The following is a 16,904-nucleotide window of genomic DNA, read 5'->3' as shown; positions in this document are numbered from 1 at the left end:
GGCCAGGTGAGGCCGTCCCGTGATGCCCCGCGCCCCGGCCGCTCTGGGCTGCAACGTGTTTCTGGGGCGGAGGCAGCGGCAGTAGAGTTGGCTGCGCGCGGGTGGGGGCTCCCTGTCTCTTCGCTCGTGTCCATCTCTCTATCGTCGCCCTCGGCTCCCGACGGGCCGGTCCAGGCCTCGACATGTCGTACAACTACGTGGTAACGGCACAGAAGCCCACTGCCGTGAACGGCTGCGTGACCGGTGAGACTTCCAGGGCCGGAGACCCTGGCGAGGGAGGGAGCTGGTGGGAACCGAGGCCTAGGGAGGCTCGCGGCCCCGGGGGCGGCCGGGCAGGACCGGGCCGGGGAATGGAAGGCGCCGGCGGCGGAGGAACGTCCCCAGCCCCGAGCTCAAAGGCGCGGTTCCAACACGCGCCTCTGGGGCAATAGAACCTGCTCTTGAGGGTCCCCTTTCGTCCTGGGAGGTCACTTGGCCTCGAGAATACGGCCGGGTCCAGTGGGACCGAGAGCCAAGTGTGAGTTGGTTGTGCAGCGTTGCTTGAACCTCGAGATTGGCCTCTTGTGGTCGGGGGAAGGGGTGGTGGTGATGGCGCCTTTGGGATCAGAATTTTCACGTGGGGAGTCTGGGGGGCCCCGGGAGGTGGAGGAATGTGAGCTATGTCCGCACTCACCCAGAGAGTAAGAGTAGCCCTCTCCAGACCCACCCTCTCGCCTGGGGCTGTTGTTTACTTGAGGGCGCTGCTGGAGAAGAGGTTTTGGTTGGCCCAGCCCCGGGCTGGATTTGCCTTGTTGACTGTGTGCTAGGATCATAAAGGACAATGAGGTGTAGAACCAAAGAATATTCATCTTGAACTCACTTTCTCGGCTGAATGTGCAGACCCCGAACTTGTGCGTTTATGTAAACGCTAATAATGATTCTAGAAAAAAACGTCCGTTGTTTAGATGTCTAAAAGTGGTATTGGTAGATTGCTGGGAGGGCAAGAGGCATAGAGAAAATACAGAAAGCTCTGGGAATTTTCTTCATTTGACCCCATCTGTTTGGCAAAAGTTGGGCGAGGCTTTAGATGACTGGAAGAGACAAACACTTTCTCCAGCATCTTCATTTAGAGTCTATTGTATAGTAAAATTCAACAGTCATCTGAAGGGTGTTCAGTCACTGTCCATTGAAGGACACTCTGCTCTTTGGCCTCTAGTTCACTTTTCTTAGTCTGATTAGGGAAGCAGCTTTGTTGAATGCGTGAAGTGAGACTCCTGGGGGTGCTGGATTTAGCAAGAAGAGGAGTAAACAGAAGAAGTCAGAAATTCATGAAGTAAATGCAAGTTCTGGGGGTATTTAGTTGTACATGTGATAAGATTATTTAGAGGGCTTGGGAGGCCCTTCCTTCAGCTTCAAAAGTTAGAGGACCTGTTCTTTCAGGACACTTTACTTCAGCCGAAGACTTGAACTTGTTGATTGCCAAAAACACGAGATTAGAGATCTATGTGGTCACTGCAGAGGGGCTTCGGCCAGTCAAGGAGGTGGGCATGTATGGGAAGATTGCAGTCATGGAGCTTTTCAGGCCCAAGGTAAGTGTTTCCAGTTGTGATGAGCAATAAAAGGAAAACTGTTGGTCTTAGGTTGTTTTCTTTTTGTTGTTGTTTGTTTGTTTATTTAACATTTTTGTTTATGAGCCTTTATGTATGTATTTATTTTTATGTGGTGCTGAGGATTGAACCCCGTGCCCCACACATGCTAGGCAAGTGTTGTACCACTGAGCCACAACCCCAGCCCCAGCCTTGGGTTGTTTTGGCAGCAGATTTCAGGGTATACTTTTCCTAACAAACTTCCTGGAAGTAGGGGAGATTCAATAGGGAAACGTTTATTAAGTTGACTTCTTCAGGAAGGAGAAATTAAAGCAGTTTGAAATATGGGTCACCATAGTGCTTAGTGCTTCAGAGGGTAGGAGATATCGAGTGGAACAGTCCTAGCCTCATTCGTGTTCTCACTTTAGGTGTCACTTTAGTTATCACTTGGGATACCCTTCAGAGCCTTGATTTCCCCATCTACAAAGTGGGGATAATAGTAATCAATCCCTTGGGTTGTGAAGATTAAATGACTCAGTAACACAGGGTGTTAACACATAAGAAGCATTCACCATCATGTTAACAACTCTCATAATCATTGTTATTATAATTCAAATGTTTTTATCTAGATAACCACCATTGTTTCATTATATCTTAACTGAATCTGACAAGAAAACTGTGGGTTCAGCATTTCAATTATAACTCTTTGAACAAAGCACTTAATGTATTTAAAGTTTGTGTTAAGATTTTGCAGATTCATTTTTGCTTTCATTGTTATCATCACGTTTTTTTCTCTAAATATTTGGAAAGGAATGGGGAGGAATTACATTCTTCTTTCAGAATTTGAATGGAATGATTGAGATTAGCCTGAGTGCAAAATAGACGAAAACAGTGTATGTAGAGCAGATATGGCGAATCATGAAAACAAGGACTAGGTGTTTACCAGATCAGTTCTGGCCTTTTGTACATACCCTTAGGGCTTGTGTGTACATAGTGTATGTTACAAACTCACAATGTATTTTCTCTTTAGGGAGAGAAGAATTTGGGAAGTTCTTAAAGAGCTTAGCATGCTTAAAGAATGATGCTTAAAGGCTGGACAGGTTGTTCCTGTTTTTGAAAGACCTCTTTTGATGGCATAATGTTGGTTTCCAGGGGGAGAGCAAGGACCTGCTGTTTATCTTGACAGCTAAATACAATGCCTGCATCCTGGAGTATAAGCAGAGCGGCGAGAGCATTGATATCATTACGCGAGCCCATGGCAACGTCCAGGTGAGGTGGCTGCTTCAGGCTGATGAGAGTTTTTCAGGTAGGGCTGTCATGATTCAGTGAGGAACACTGAAGTGCCAGGGTAGCCCTCTATGTGATCAAAGAAACAAGGAAAAAACACTTAAGGTTTTGAGCTATTTTGAGAGTCCAAGGCACAGGGAATAATGTATTGAGATTCAGTGTTAAACCAAAAAGGTACGTACTAGTATTTGGGCTCCTTGGCACGTCAGGTGGATGTTACTCATTTTCCTGCCTCTCTCAAATCATCCTGGGAAGGACAGTTTTTTTGGCCTGATGTTTTGTTACTTTGTGGAAGTTGAGATTCTTTCCTAATCCCAGTTTTGTTTCTTAGGACCGTATTGGCCGCCCCTCAGAGACTGGCATTATTGGTATCATTGACCCAGAGTGTCGAATGATTGGCCTGCGACTCTACGATGGCCTCTTCAAGGTTATTCCACTAGATCGGGACAATAAAGAGCTCAAGGCCTTTAACATCCGCCTGGAGGAATTGCATGTCATCGATGTCAAGTTCCTATATGGTTGTCAAGCACCCACCATTTGCTTTGTCTACCAGGTACTGAATTGGGAGGAGAGAGGGAAAAACTGGTTGGAATGATGGGAATTGGTTTTTGCTAATGGACTGTCTGAATTTAGTAGTAGCATAGGGAGAAGTGTTGAATGTGTTTGTCCTAAAGTATTTGAACGATACAATTAATATGGGCCCGATTTTGGTTCCTTCTTGAGTGCAAAGTCCTTATTGTAGAGGCAGCAAGCTCTGTAGGGCTTGTAGCAGGTTTTAATCCTGAGATTATACTCTGTTTGTAGGCCTTGGAGGTTTTATAGGGTGACCCAGTTTATGCTTTGTCTGAGTCTCTTACCGGAATGCTAGGGGATTATGAAAACTTAGTCGTAGAGAAATTATCTAGAATTGGCCTTTGTGAGCAAAGAGCAAATGTCTGTATCTGTCTTCTAAGAAGAGGTTTGCATTTGTCTAGTACTCATTTTCTGGTGACTTGCTGGCTCTTGACTTCTATTTTAGTCTGTGCCTAAAACTTCAGCAGAGCTGATCCTGGGCAGCTGTTCTCTGGTCCAGATCTGTTAAGTGGGGGTGGGGTTGTGGAGCTCCAGTCTAACATGCCAATATCTTAGTAAAATCCTAGACTTTTAACAAAGGCCTGACCAGCCTGAGGTCATTTCACTTCCATGTGGCTGAATAAATGACAGAAGGAAGTGACTGTCTAATTCCACATAGCAGGGTAGTGTGTGTGTCATATAAACACTCTGGTAGCTGTGTAAAGTGCTGGAAATACTTGTGTACTTTTGTGTATTTCTTAGCGTAACTGTAAGTGCTATAGTCTAAGGCTGGTTGAAATAAAGTTTAATTAAATAAAATTGAAACAGGTTTAGGAGATTTTGTTTGATCTACTAGCTTTCAGAGCTGAAAAAAACATAAAAACCTGTGAATTTCTCTCCCTTCTGCAGTATTGTAGATATCAGGTCACTAAAACATTAGTGCTGATGATTTTTCAAGGCTGGCTGACTGTTCCCAGATCCAGGGCTGTCAGTTGTGAACCGTCTTCATTTTTCTGTCTCAGTGGCCCCAATCCACCCTTGTTTGAACTTTTTTGTAAAGATGGGTCTTACCCTTACTCATTAATGGGAAGGTCTTTTCATCAACTAAAAATTACTGTCTCCTGTTTCATGCCAACAATTTAATTTGACAAATAATTGAGTGCCTCCCATGTGAAAGTACTCATGCTTGTGCTTCAGGAGCTGTCACAGTGATTGAGGTGTGGTCCTGCCCTGAAATACATCATTGAATTCCTTCCATAACTTTTTAAACTCTTTTGGCCTTTGTTGAAGCCATTTTCCATTGGCTGTATATAACCTTCTCCCTGTCCCTGCTCTTTAGCTTCGAAAGGTGACTTTGGCAGCCCCAAGACTGACGACTGACGTGAGTCATGATTCCAAAAAAGGAGGGGAAGAGTCACGATTCAGGGGAAGATGGCATTGACAGTGGCAGTACTGAAGAGGAGTCCTCCTGTAGAGGAGCTCTCCCATCACCCCACCCCACAGAATGCTTTTAAGAATTGTGTCTTTTTTTTTTTTTTTTAATCTCTTAAGAGTTACCCTCACAATGTGTTTTTCTCTGACTATTTTGTAAGTTCCTTGAGGTTGAGGAACATACACGCATCTCTTCCAGTGCTCAATGCAAGGTGACAGGTTGATTTTTTTTCTGTTGAAACCTTTCTCAGTTGGTTGAGGTTTAGAAACAGTAATCACAGGCTCAGCAGGTGACTGTTTGCATGCTGATGGACAAAGATGGGAAGAATTGTCTGAACCTGGGTGGTGGTTTCTGGCCCCTTTCAGGACTGGCAGTTCAAGAATCACCATTCCTAGGGGCTAATCATTCCACCTTCTCCCCAGGACCCTCAGGGGCGGCACGTAAAAACCTATGAGGTGTCTCTCCGAGAGAAGGAGTTCAATAAGGGCCCATGGAAGCAGGAAAACGTAGAGGCTGAAGCGTCCATGGTGATTGCAGGTTGGTTACGGGTTCCGGAATTTGCCTCCCTCGGTTCTCCTGTTCTTGTTGCCTTTCTCACCTTTGGTGCTCTAGCACTGGTGGTGTGTGTTGTTTACCCTTCCTCATCTTCATGTGCTTTTTAATGCTTTTTCCATTTGTCTTTGGATTTTCTGTTTTTACTCCTCCCCTCGAAAGTATAACTTTCCTTTTACTTGAGATGCAGAATGACATATGGAGATGAGTCTCATTGTTTTATTGCTGGACATAACATAAAACTGAAGGAGACCAATAGAGCTTATCTAATCTGACTTCTTTTCATAGATGAGGAAACAGGGCCAGAGGGACTTGCCCAGGCCTGCACAGAAGTGACAAGACCTGGGCGAGAATCCAGGCTGCACCACCCCTTATCCTGTGTTCTTTCCCCAACATTATGTCATCTGTCTTGCCTGGTAGAGAAGTTTTAAAACTCTTTAAATTAAGAGAAAATTGACTCTTCAGAATGGTGGCCCTGATAATGGGGGGAGTTTACGTTAAGGAACAATTGAGGCTTGTTAGAAAGGGTCATGAGTTTGAGAGAGAAAATGGGGAGAATGCACGTGGGAGAACGTGAAGAAGATACCCTGCTAATGGAAAGAGCAAAGCACTAAAAGAGAAGCCAAAGCAAACAAAAAACCCTGCTAGGTGCCTGTACTCCCAGCCTCAGGAGACTGAAGTGGGAGGATCAGTTGAGCTAAGGAATTCAAGAGCAGCCTGGGCAGCATAGGGAGATCCCATCTTAAAAGAAAGGATGGGGTTGGGGTTGTGGCTCAGTGGTAGGGCATTTGCCTCACATGTGTGAGGCACTAGGTTCAATTCTCAGCACTGCGTATAAATAAATGAATAAAATAAAGATCCATCAACAACTAAAAAAATATTAAAAAAAAAAAAGAATGAATCCTTTGGCTGCATGTAGCTCAATGGCAGAGTGCCTGCTTAGTTTGCTGGAGACCCTGGGACTCTCAAAAGGCTGTTGTTTTTCTAGGTCTTCAATGTCCTTTTTAAAATAATGATTATCTTCAAGTTTGCCTTAGGGCTATCTGGATTAGTGCCCTTGCTGCCTCTGGTTTGGCAAGTCCAAAGTGCTGAGCATTCTAACCCTGCTGTTTTTCTCCTGCAGTCCCAGAGCCCTTTGGAGGAGCCATCATCATTGGACAGGAGTCAATCACCTATCACAATGGTGACAAATACCTGGCGATTGCCCCTCCTATCATCAAGGTGAACAAGCCTTTTACCTTTTTCTTAGACCTCTTCTTTCTTAGTTCTTACTCTGCTACTCCTTTAGTCCCCTTTTGTCAAAAGGAGATTTACAGACATCTGTCACATTACTCACTATGTATATAAACAAATGGTTTGGCCTGTTTTGCTTACAAAGAGCTTGCTTGTTAAGTAAAAGAAATACCAGTCAAAATAGGTTTATCCTATTCATCAACTTGGGCAACTTTAAGAAGGAAAAAGTTTTGATTCAAATCATATAATATACTGATAAATTATTGCTAAGTTATGTTGATAAATTATATAGAAATTAAAAAATGAGCCAAAAATTTTCAAGCCTCAACATTCAAATCATGAAAATTAAACCTTAAAAATTTAATAAAAAATTTTCTTTTTGAGAATAAAGAATAACATCAGTGATACATTCAGAGTCTAGTGAAATAATTGCACCTGCAGCTTCTCCCTTTCTCTCTATTTTTTGCAGCAAGTTCTAGGAATTGAACTCAGGGGCTCAAACACGCTAGGCAAGGGCTCTACCACTGAGCTACACCCTCTAGGCCCCCTAATTCTATATATTTTTGTTTTACGTAGAACAATATGTGAGTAAACATTTAGGATATATTAATTGAGTGCCTCACAAAATCATTTTCATGGTAAAAATAAATAGAGCTGTCCATTTTTTATCATGTAATGTAAGTAGACTGTATTCCTTGCTGGTGAAATGGCTGGATTTGGTAAAGGGAGTGGTCAGCTCAGGTTTGCGTGCTGTTACTCTAAGGACTGTTCCCTTCCACTGGCAGCAAAGCACAATTGTGTGCCACAATCGGGTGGATCCTAACGGTTCTAGATACCTACTGGGAGACATGGAGGGACGACTCTTCATGCTGCTTTTGGAGAAGGAGGAGCAGATGGATGGCACTGTCACCCTCAAAGATCTCCGTGTGGAACTCCTCGGAGAGGTAGGACTTGTCCCTACTCCTCTGCCTCATCTCCTAGGTGCCTAGTGATGATGGATGTGTTTTCTCACTTCTGTTCTGGGAATTATGTTGCTTAACAACTAGCAACAAGCTGTCAGTCCTGATGTGAAAAAGTTTATTTTCAAATGAGTTATATGTTAGAGAATCTCACAGGCTCCTAGGCACTACCTCAAGCAGAAACAAATGATACAGTATGGAATTAAAAGATTAATGTAGTGTTGATAGTCCTGGGAGGGGGTTCCCAAAAAGCTAAATGCTTATACAGTGACATTTAGAGGTTTGGAGCGGCATGTACAAGTTAAATTATAGACTTTTCTGAGTGGAGGGGTGAATCATAAACTTCAATGATATAGTAGTGACATTTGCTTAGTGTGGCCTGGGATTTGAGTGGAGAAAAGTTTCTGAATGGTGGCTTCAGTGGAGAGTTTCTCTGTAGGTGTTAGAGGCCATGTGGGCTCCATCCTGATTTCTCTCATGTGCTGACTTTTTCTAGACCTCCATTGCTGAATGCCTGACGTACCTCGATAATGGTGTTGTGTTTGTCGGGTCTCGCTTAGGTGATTCCCAGCTTGTGAAGGTGAGAGGACATCTTTCCGGTTTCTTTCTTTCTTTCTTTCTTTCTTTCTTTCTTTCTTTCTTTCTTTCTTTCTTTTTTTTTTTTTTTTTTGCTATACTTATTGTTTCTTCATCAAATTTCTCTGTGTTTGTGCCTCTCACACTTTTTCCACATCCCTGCTCTGCAGCTTTCTACTTAGTTAATTTAACAACCTACCCCTGATTAGCTCTTTGACTTCATGGTTCTTGAGCAAATGTGTCAGGCAAGGTGCTAGGTGCTGTGGGTGCCATGACGAGCAAGACCTGGTTTCTACTCTCAAATAGGTCACAGTGTAAGGTAATGGATCCCCTCTAGAGTACTAACACTGGACCTGCTCTGCAAAAAAAAAAAAAATGCATGCAAACATTTTACTTTAATTTTTAAAATCACTGCTTCTCTGAAATCCGTGTATAAGACCCTGAATTAGAACTTGCTGACTAGTTAGCATGTCACGTGGAGTAGCCATGTTCCTTAAGTTAACAGTCCCCTTCTAGGAGCATCTGTTGGAGTACAAGAAGGACAGATCTACAGGATTGAGAGTTTCTTTTGGATAATAACCATCTCTACTGTTGGTCTGTTAGGGGTTGTTCTGGGACTAATATCTTTCTTTCCTCTTAGCTCAATGTTGACAGCAATGAACAAGGCTCCTATGTAGTGGCCATGGAAACCTTTACCAATTTAGGACCCATCGTGGATATGTGCGTGGTGGACCTGGAGAGGCAGGGGCAGGGACAGGTAAGAGGGTTATGTGGAGATGGATACTTGGTATGCCTACTCAAACTGTCAAGCCCACTTAAACTGTCATGCTCACTCAAACTGTTCTTGCTATGCTTATCTAGAAGTGTACACTGAACATACTTTTAAGAGCTTTACTCACTAATCCCAGGGATGTAAGGAAAACTTTCATTCATTACGTGTCTGTCTTCATCTGCCAAGCACCCTATATACATTACCCTGCTAGACAGGAATTGATTCTTGGCCATCTGAGAAGTAAAGAAATTTAGGGCTGACAAAGTTTGAATAACTTGCCCAATGTCACCTGCGTAATAAATGGCAGGAGTGGGGCTGGGGATGTGGCTCAAGCGGTAGCACACTCGCCTGGGATGCGTGCGGCCCGGGTTCGATCCACAGCACCACATACCAACAAAGATGTTGTGTCCGCCGAGAACTAAAAAATAAATATTAAAAAAAAAATTCTCTCTCTCTCTCTCTCTCTCTCTCTCTCTCTCTCTCTCTCTCTCTCTCTCTCTCTCTTCTCTCACTCTTTCTTTAAAATAAATAAATAAATAAATGGCAGGAGTGCCTGGCTCCAGATCATTGCTCTTTCTAGTAAACTAGACTTTGGATCTAAGCAAGCTTATTAGGAGCAATCAATGGTGGGAACTTTTGACTTCCAGAAGTAAGACATCCTGTCTGCTTGGCATATTTGAGCGACTCTGGAGATCGACCTCTGCTAAATCTGCAGTCTCAAATCGAGCTTTATAGTAAGGGTGCTGGGATTTAGGGATAGCATGTATGATTGCCCCAGTGTTGATAGTTCTTAGAAACCTTTTCTCTACTTGCAGCTGGTCACTTGCTCTGGGGCTTTCAAGGAAGGTTCCTTGCGGATCATCCGGAATGGAATTGGAATCCATGAACATGCCAGCATCGACTTACCAGGCATCAAAGGTAGTTTCTCGGTGGACAAAGGCTGTAGGTCTTGGGTTTGTTACCTATCATGAAGACATTTGGTGTGAGCCAGAGCAAAATAAAGGAGTAAGAAGAGGCATTACAAATCTTGTGGTAGAATCTTGAACATATATTAAAGAAAAAAGGAAAACTTAAAAAAAAATTACTGATCAAATTCAGGTATTGAAATAGAGGAGTAGGGAAAGAAGAAAGGAGTATAGGTTAAACATAATGTTTAGACAGAAGAACTGATAGAATTCTTAAACATAAGTGTACATGTATAAACATTTTTTGTGTGTGTGTTTGGTACTGGGTGGGGGTTGAACCCAGGGATGCTCTACCACTTAGCCATACCCCCAGCTCTTTTATTTATTTATTTTAAAATATTTATTTTTAATTGTAGTTGGACACAACATCTTTATTTCACTTGTTTATTTTTGTATGTGGTGCTGAGGTCAAACCCAGGGTCTTGCGTGTGCGAGGCGAGCGCTCTACCGCTGAGCCTCAACCCCAGCCCAAGGTCTTTTTATTTTGAGGCAGGATCTTGCTAAGTTGCTGAAAGTCTTGCTGAGTTGCCCAGGCTGGCCTCAAACTTAGGACCCTCTTGCCTCAGCCTCCCGAGTCACTGGAGTTATAGTTCTTTGCCACCGCATTTGACTTAAATATAACTTTTAGAATAAGATATAAATCTTCTTGAATTTCAGAATTATAATCAAAAGGAGATTAGAGAAAGGCTATATAGTGAAAGATTTTTACAATGTATAAATAGTAAACACAACCTGAAATAGTAGTAGAGTTGATATCACACATATCACGTCACTAAGTGTGGTGAGTGAATTCACCTATTAGGAAGGAGAAATGTCAGATAGAATCTAAAGCAAAATCAACTTTAAGTTGTACATTTTGTGAAAAGTAAGTCAGAATAAAGACAGGATGAGAAAAGACAAATAGAGGTGCATGGAAGTACACAGGAAAAGATAACTGTAAAACCTAAGAATCAGCTGAAAAACTTACAGATAAGATTTAAAAAAAATATGTATTTTTTTAGTTTTAGGTGGACACATTATCTCTTGTTTTTGTGGTGCTGAGGATTGAACCCAGTGCCTCATGGATGCTAGGTGAGCACTGTACCACTGAACCACAACCCCAGCCCCAGATAAGAATTCTTAAGTCAACAAGGTATAAGAATAATACATTGAAATCAATAGTTTTCATGTATACATAGTCAACTAGAAGGAATAGTGGAAAAAAGAGACAACAATAATAAATGTAAAATACCAAGAAATAACTAGATTTTTTATTTTCTTGACCTAAAAAAGTTCAAGTAGAAAAAGAAGTAAGAATAGCTAGGAAACTTCAAAAAGAGTAATGAGAAGGAACTAATCCTTATCAGATATTAAAACCCACTCAGAAGCCTCAGTAATTGAAAGTGTAGCCGGGGGCTGGACATGTAGCTAGCTCAGTGGTGGAGTGTTTGCCTAGTGGGATCAAGGCCCTAAGTGTGATCTTTAGCAAAGCACCTATGGTCCCAGCTATCCTAAAGGCTGAGGTAAGAGGATCACTTAAACCCAGAGTTCCAAGGCAAGCTGGCAATATAGAGGTACCCTTGTCACCCCCCCCCCAAAAAAAAAAGTAGTGTATTATTGGTGCATGGATAGACAAAATCTCATAGAAGATTCATAAAGTCCATAAATAGAATTGCATGTGAAAATATATTTTATGATAGTAGTGGCATCTTGATTCAGTGGGATAGAGATGATTGGTAGCCACTTCTGAAATGATAAATTTGGTTACAATTTTATCTGTTTTATCTACTGCTCATTATATACTTTACTAGAAGCTAAATAGATTTAATGTAAAAAATAAAATATGAAGTCTAGAAGAAAAAGTGAATTCCTTTATAATTTTGGAATGGGGAATGTCTTTTAAACTATGTATCAAGATACAGAAGCTAAAAAGGTCAATAAATTCAACTACATAAAATCAAAACATTTCTGCAGATAAAAACAGAAAACATTGCAAGCTGAGTCAGAAGAAATGACAGATACAAGAGTTGTGGTTCATCTTTTAGACAAAAGCCCAGTCTCCCTAATTTATAACAAATTTCACAAAGAAACCACCAGATTTTCTGTTCCCCAATTGACAAAGGATATGTATGGATAGGTAACAGGCGTCACATAAGAAAAATGCAAATCAGAAGAAAGCAGCAGGGTCTGAGGACATGGTTCAGTGGTGGAGTGCTTATCTAGCACATGTGGGGCACTGGGTTCGATGCTCAGCACCACATAAAAATAAATAAATAAAGGTATTGTGTCCATCTACCATTAAAAAAAAAAACACCCAAAAAACAGCAAGCTGGGTACAGTGGCGCACACCTGTAATCCCAGCAGCTAGAGAGGCTAAGATAGGAGGATCTCGAGTTCAAAGCCAGCCTCAGCAATGGTGAGGTGCTAACCAACTCAGTGAGACCCTGTCTCTAAATAAAATACAAAATAGGGCTGAGGATGTGACTCAGTGGCCAAGTGCCCCTGAGTTCAATTCTCGGTACAAAAAAAAGCAAGCAGCCATACCATTCTTTTCTTTTTCTTTTTCTTTTTTTTTTTTGAAGAGAGAGAGAGGGGGAGAGAGAGGGGAGAGAGAGAATTTTAATATTTATTTATTTTTTTATTTTATCGGCGGACACAACATCTTTGTTTGTATGTGGTGCTGAGGATCGAACCCGGGCCGCACGCACGCCAGGCGAGCGCGCTACCGCTTGAGCCACATCCCCAGCCCCTATACCATTCTTTTCTAGAGAAGGAAATGTGTTAACATGAAGCATTACATTTTGAGGCACAGATGGTGATGTATGTTTGTAATCCCAACTGTTTGGAAGGCTGGAAGCTGAAGCCAATTGCAAGTTTGAGGCCAGCCTAGGCAACTTAGACTGTCTCAAAATAAAAAAATGCTAAGGATATCGTTCAGTGGTAGAGTGTTTCTCTAATATGTGCAAGGTTGTGGGTCCAATCTCCAGGACCACCAAAAAAAAAAAAAAAAAAAAAAAAAAGTTGATTTTTGTGATTTAGCTGCAATCCCGGTTCTGAGAAGCTACTCCACAGACCTTCATGTGTACAAAGTGGCCTGGGTGCAAGCTCATTCCTTATGGTGTTATATGTTAGAGCACAATGTTGAGAAAGTGTCAGTGGAGAATTGTTAATAAATGGGTCTATCTGTCTAATTTTACTGTGTAGGGATAGAAAATGAAGAAGTGCTGTGTTCTCATGAGGGCTCCAAAATAGCTTGTTAAGTAAAAAGAACAGTGATAGTATATTATGTCTGTATTTGCTTGTAATAGTGTTTATCCTATTTCCTTAAATTAAAAAAAAAAAAATTAGAAGGCTAGATGAAAAATGGGTAGGGATGACCTTGGGGGGTGGGTTGGAAAGGCATGGTGGTGAGAAATCTCTGTGAACTTTTAAAAAAGTCATCTTTTTGGGGTGCTGGGGTCAAACCTAGGATCTCATACATGCTAGGCAAGTGCTCTACCACTGAACTACATTCCCAAAACTAAAAATAAATTTTAACTTTGAGTCATGGAAAAATATTACCCAGTCTAAAATTAAAATGTAAAATATTGCTAGGTGGGGTGGCGCATGCTTGTAATCCCAGTGATTTGGAAGGCTGAGGTAGGAGGATTATACATTTGAGGCCAGCCAGGACATCTTAGACCTGGTCTCAATAAATTAAAAGGGCTAGGGATGTAACTCAGTGGTAATGACCCCCGAGTTCAGTACCCAGTACCAAAAACAAATAAATATAAAATATCAGGCTCAAAACAGTTAAAAAATGGGCTGGGGATGTGGCTCAAGTGGTAGCGCGCTCGCCTGGCATGCGTGCAGCCCGGGTTCGATCGTCAGCACCATATACAAACAAAGATGTTGTGTCCGCCAAAACCTAAAAATAATAAATATTTTAAAACAAACAAACAAAAAACAGTTAAAAAATTTATTTTGTGGTACTGGGGATTGAGTTCATAGCCTTTTGCATGCTAGGCAGGTACTGAAACATAGAGTTATATCCTTGGCCCATTTTAGAATTTTATTTTGAAATGGAGGTTTCAATAGGTTGCCCAGGCTGGCCTCAAATTCACAAGCCTCCACCTCCTAAGTACCTGGGATTATAGGTGTGAGCCACCTGTCCCAGTTCAAAAAAGTTCTTAAAAATCTGATTTCTTCAGAATCTTAGAGCTAGAAAAGCACAAAGGGAATTTGAGCTCAGGACTCTGACTCCCACATTCTTGCTCCTATGTGAGCCAGGCTGTCCTTCCCTTAGGTATGCAAGTTGAGCATTGGTCTGTGGTGTGTCTCTTAATCCTTTCTCCTTGTTCCAGGTTTATGGCCACTGCGGTCTGACCCTAACCGAGAGACTGATGACACTTTGGTGCTTTCTTTTGTTGGCCAGACACGGTAAGGCCAGCGCTTTGGGCGCTGGGATGAAGGTTGTGAGGTGGGTAAGCTGGTCCCAGACTAACTCAGGCCTTTGGTCCTGCTGCAGAGTTCTCATGCTAAATGGAGAAGAGGTGGAAGAAACTGAACTGATGGGTTTTGTGGATGATCAGCAGACTTTCTTCTGTGGTAATGTGGCTCATCAGCAGCTTATCCAGGTATTGACTGAGGAAGGGCACACTTTACCATTTACTTAAATTTTGCCTAGAGTGCAGTACAGAGTACCACTGGATTTTAAGACCATTATGTTTTTTTAAAAAAAATTATTTATTTTTGGTACCTGGGATTGAACCCAGGGCGCTTAACCACTGAGCCACATCCCTAGCCACTCCCCCTCCCATTTTTCTTTTTTCTTTTTTTTTTTTTTTTCATCCCAGTTAACAACTAAGTTGCTTGGGGCCTCACTAAGTTGCTGAGGCTGGTTTCGAACATATGATTCTCCTGCCTCAGCCTCCCTAGCTATTGGGATTACAAATGTGCACCACTGCATCTGGCTTAAAACCATCAGTTTTTATGACACTGAAAATAATGGAGGAATTCAGGTTGGTGAGGGGAGATATCACCTGATAACAACTTTTTTTTTTTTGTACTAAGGACTGAACCTACAGTCTCTTTACCACTGAGCTATATCTCCAGCCTTTTTCATTTATTTTTATTTTGAGATAGGGTCCCATCAAGCTGCTTAGGGCCTTACTAAGTTGGTGAGGCTGGCCTTGAACCCATTATTTCTCCTGTTTCAGCCTCCCAAGTTGCTAGGATTATAGGTATGCCATTGTGCCCAACAGAAATAACAATTCTTGATTTCATGGTTGCTCCTCTTAGGTTTATTTTTCTTCCACAATTGTACAAGTATTGTATTTATTGATGGGGTCTCTTTTACACACAATTATATATGTTTGGGTCCTATTTTAGCACTTTGTATTATATCTTCTGAGACCATCAAACTTTTTCCCTATTGTAACTCTGATACATGTGTATTTGGAATACTGAAAGCACAAAGAAAGACAAAAAATTATGATGCTTTCATCTACATGATCATTGGCAGCCCCGTGCACATGTTAATCACAACCAGTGCTTTCTTCTGTGCTTATCCTTACCTGAAATGTGTCTGTGACATGGGGCAGATAGCCATTTGGCATGTATCGACAAGAGCCTGATTTCTGAACACCCTCCCACCTCCCAGCCATCTTTTGGAGTGGAGTGACTTGACAGCTTTTAGTTTTTTCCTTGATATTTAAACTGTTCTCTGTTTTTGTGGTCAGAGTCAGGGTCTTTCTGGTGAAGATTAATGAACTATGCCATCTTTTTATCCACTGATTTGCCTCTTAGCCAATTGGCAGTGACATACTAGTAAGAACTAAAAGGCAAGTTCTGTCTGTGGACCAAGTGTGAAATGAGCCCAATAAGTCTTTGTTTTGTCCCTGGTATATAAGAATTGATTTGAAGGCTGGCATCAGCCTACTTACCTATTATTTTATCCTTAAATGTAAACTCAGTCATGACAGCCCAGATAAATCAATAGATGCAATGTTATCAACTTTTTTTGTTTAATTTCAGTGATAAAATAAAATTATAAAATATATTTCAGGGCTCGGAGTGGTGTTCAGTTGCAGAGCATATGCTTAGTAAGCATAGCATGCATGAAAGCCTGGGTTTGCTCCTCAGCACCAAAACAAGCAAATGCATGTTACAATACAGTTTGTGGCCTTCACTAAGGACCTTCAAGTAATTTTAATGACTCTTGCATAGTTAAGAACTTGGATATCCTGAAGGTCTCATTTTGGTGTTGAAAGAAACTGCTAGAGGGCTGGGGATGTGGCTCAACTGGTAGCACGCTCGCCTGGAGTGCGTGCGGCCCGGGTTCGATCCTCAGCACCACATACCAACAAAGATGTTGTGTCCGCCGAGAACTAAAAAATAAATATTAAAAATAAAATTCTCTCTCCCCTCTCTCTCCTCCCTCTCCCTCCCTCCCTCCCTCCTCTCTCTCTCTCTCTCTCTCTCTCTCTCTCTCTCTCTCACTCTAAAAAAAAAAAAAAGAAAGAAAGAAACTGCTAGACTAGTCATCACAGACTGATGCTATTGATGCCTTTTCCCAGGATGCAGTTTGCATTACTCTAGTAAGCCTCATTTGAGTGAAATAAGATCCACCCATCCTGGTGTGTAAGCAGCTTTAAGGCAGTCTCTTTCAGGGCTGCATCAAAAATGTTGGTGGTAATTAATCATTGGAAGACTGTGGGAAAAGCCCTCCATATCCATATGTTCTGCATCCATGGACTCAACTAACCCTGGACTGAAAATATTTGAGAGCAAAAATTGCCGTTTGAACTCAACATGTACAGATGCTTTTTCTTGTCCTCATTTTCTAACTACTTACATAGCATTGACGTTGTTTTAGGAATTATAAATAATCTAGAGATGATTTGTAGTATATGGGAGAGTGTGTGTAGGTATATATAAATACCATTTTATATGAGGGACTTGAGCAGCTGCAGATTTTGGTTTCCGCTGGGGTCCTAGACCCAGTCCCCTGTGGCTACTGAGGGATGATGATGGGGCAGAAGAGTAGCTTAT

The 16,904-nt window shown here is 41.8% G+C and overlaps 2 protein-coding genes across 2 annotated transcripts in view; one reads left to right on the top strand and one right to left on the bottom strand.

The window, feature by feature from the left end:
• The window catches only part of CD5 (CD5 molecule), a 244,353-nt gene that overhangs the window by 78,889 nt on the left and 148,560 nt on the right, over positions 1-16,904 (bottom strand). The gene's annotated exons all lie outside the window — the stretch shown is intronic.
• Positions 38-16,904, top strand: part of DDB1 (damage specific DNA binding protein 1) — a 32,997-nt gene continuing 16,130 nt past the window's right edge. The window contains exons 1-12 of the mRNA XM_081311603.1: positions 38-243; positions 1,420-1,568; positions 2,718-2,834; positions 3,184-3,405; positions 5,259-5,373; positions 6,512-6,609; positions 7,407-7,565; positions 8,077-8,160; positions 8,797-8,913; positions 9,744-9,846; positions 14,216-14,291; positions 14,380-14,488. Of these exons, the coding sequence (XP_081167729.1) occupies positions 183-243; positions 1,420-1,568; positions 2,718-2,834; positions 3,184-3,405; positions 5,259-5,373; positions 6,512-6,609; positions 7,407-7,565; positions 8,077-8,160; positions 8,797-8,913; positions 9,744-9,846; positions 14,216-14,291; positions 14,380-14,488 (1,410 nt within the window). The 5' untranslated portion in view covers positions 38-182. The remainder of the gene's footprint in view (positions 244-1,419; positions 1,569-2,717; positions 2,835-3,183; positions 3,406-5,258; positions 5,374-6,511; positions 6,610-7,406; positions 7,566-8,076; positions 8,161-8,796; positions 8,914-9,743; positions 9,847-14,215; positions 14,292-14,379; positions 14,489-16,904) is intronic.

This window comes from Spermophilus citellus, assembly GCF_964194105.1.
Source record: "Spermophilus citellus genome assembly, chromosome: 2".
Classification (NCBI taxonomy): Eukaryota; Metazoa; Chordata; class Mammalia; order Rodentia; family Sciuridae; genus Spermophilus; species Spermophilus citellus.
Note: the sequence above shows the minus strand (reverse complement) of the source record. Positions and strands in the feature narration are given on the sequence as shown.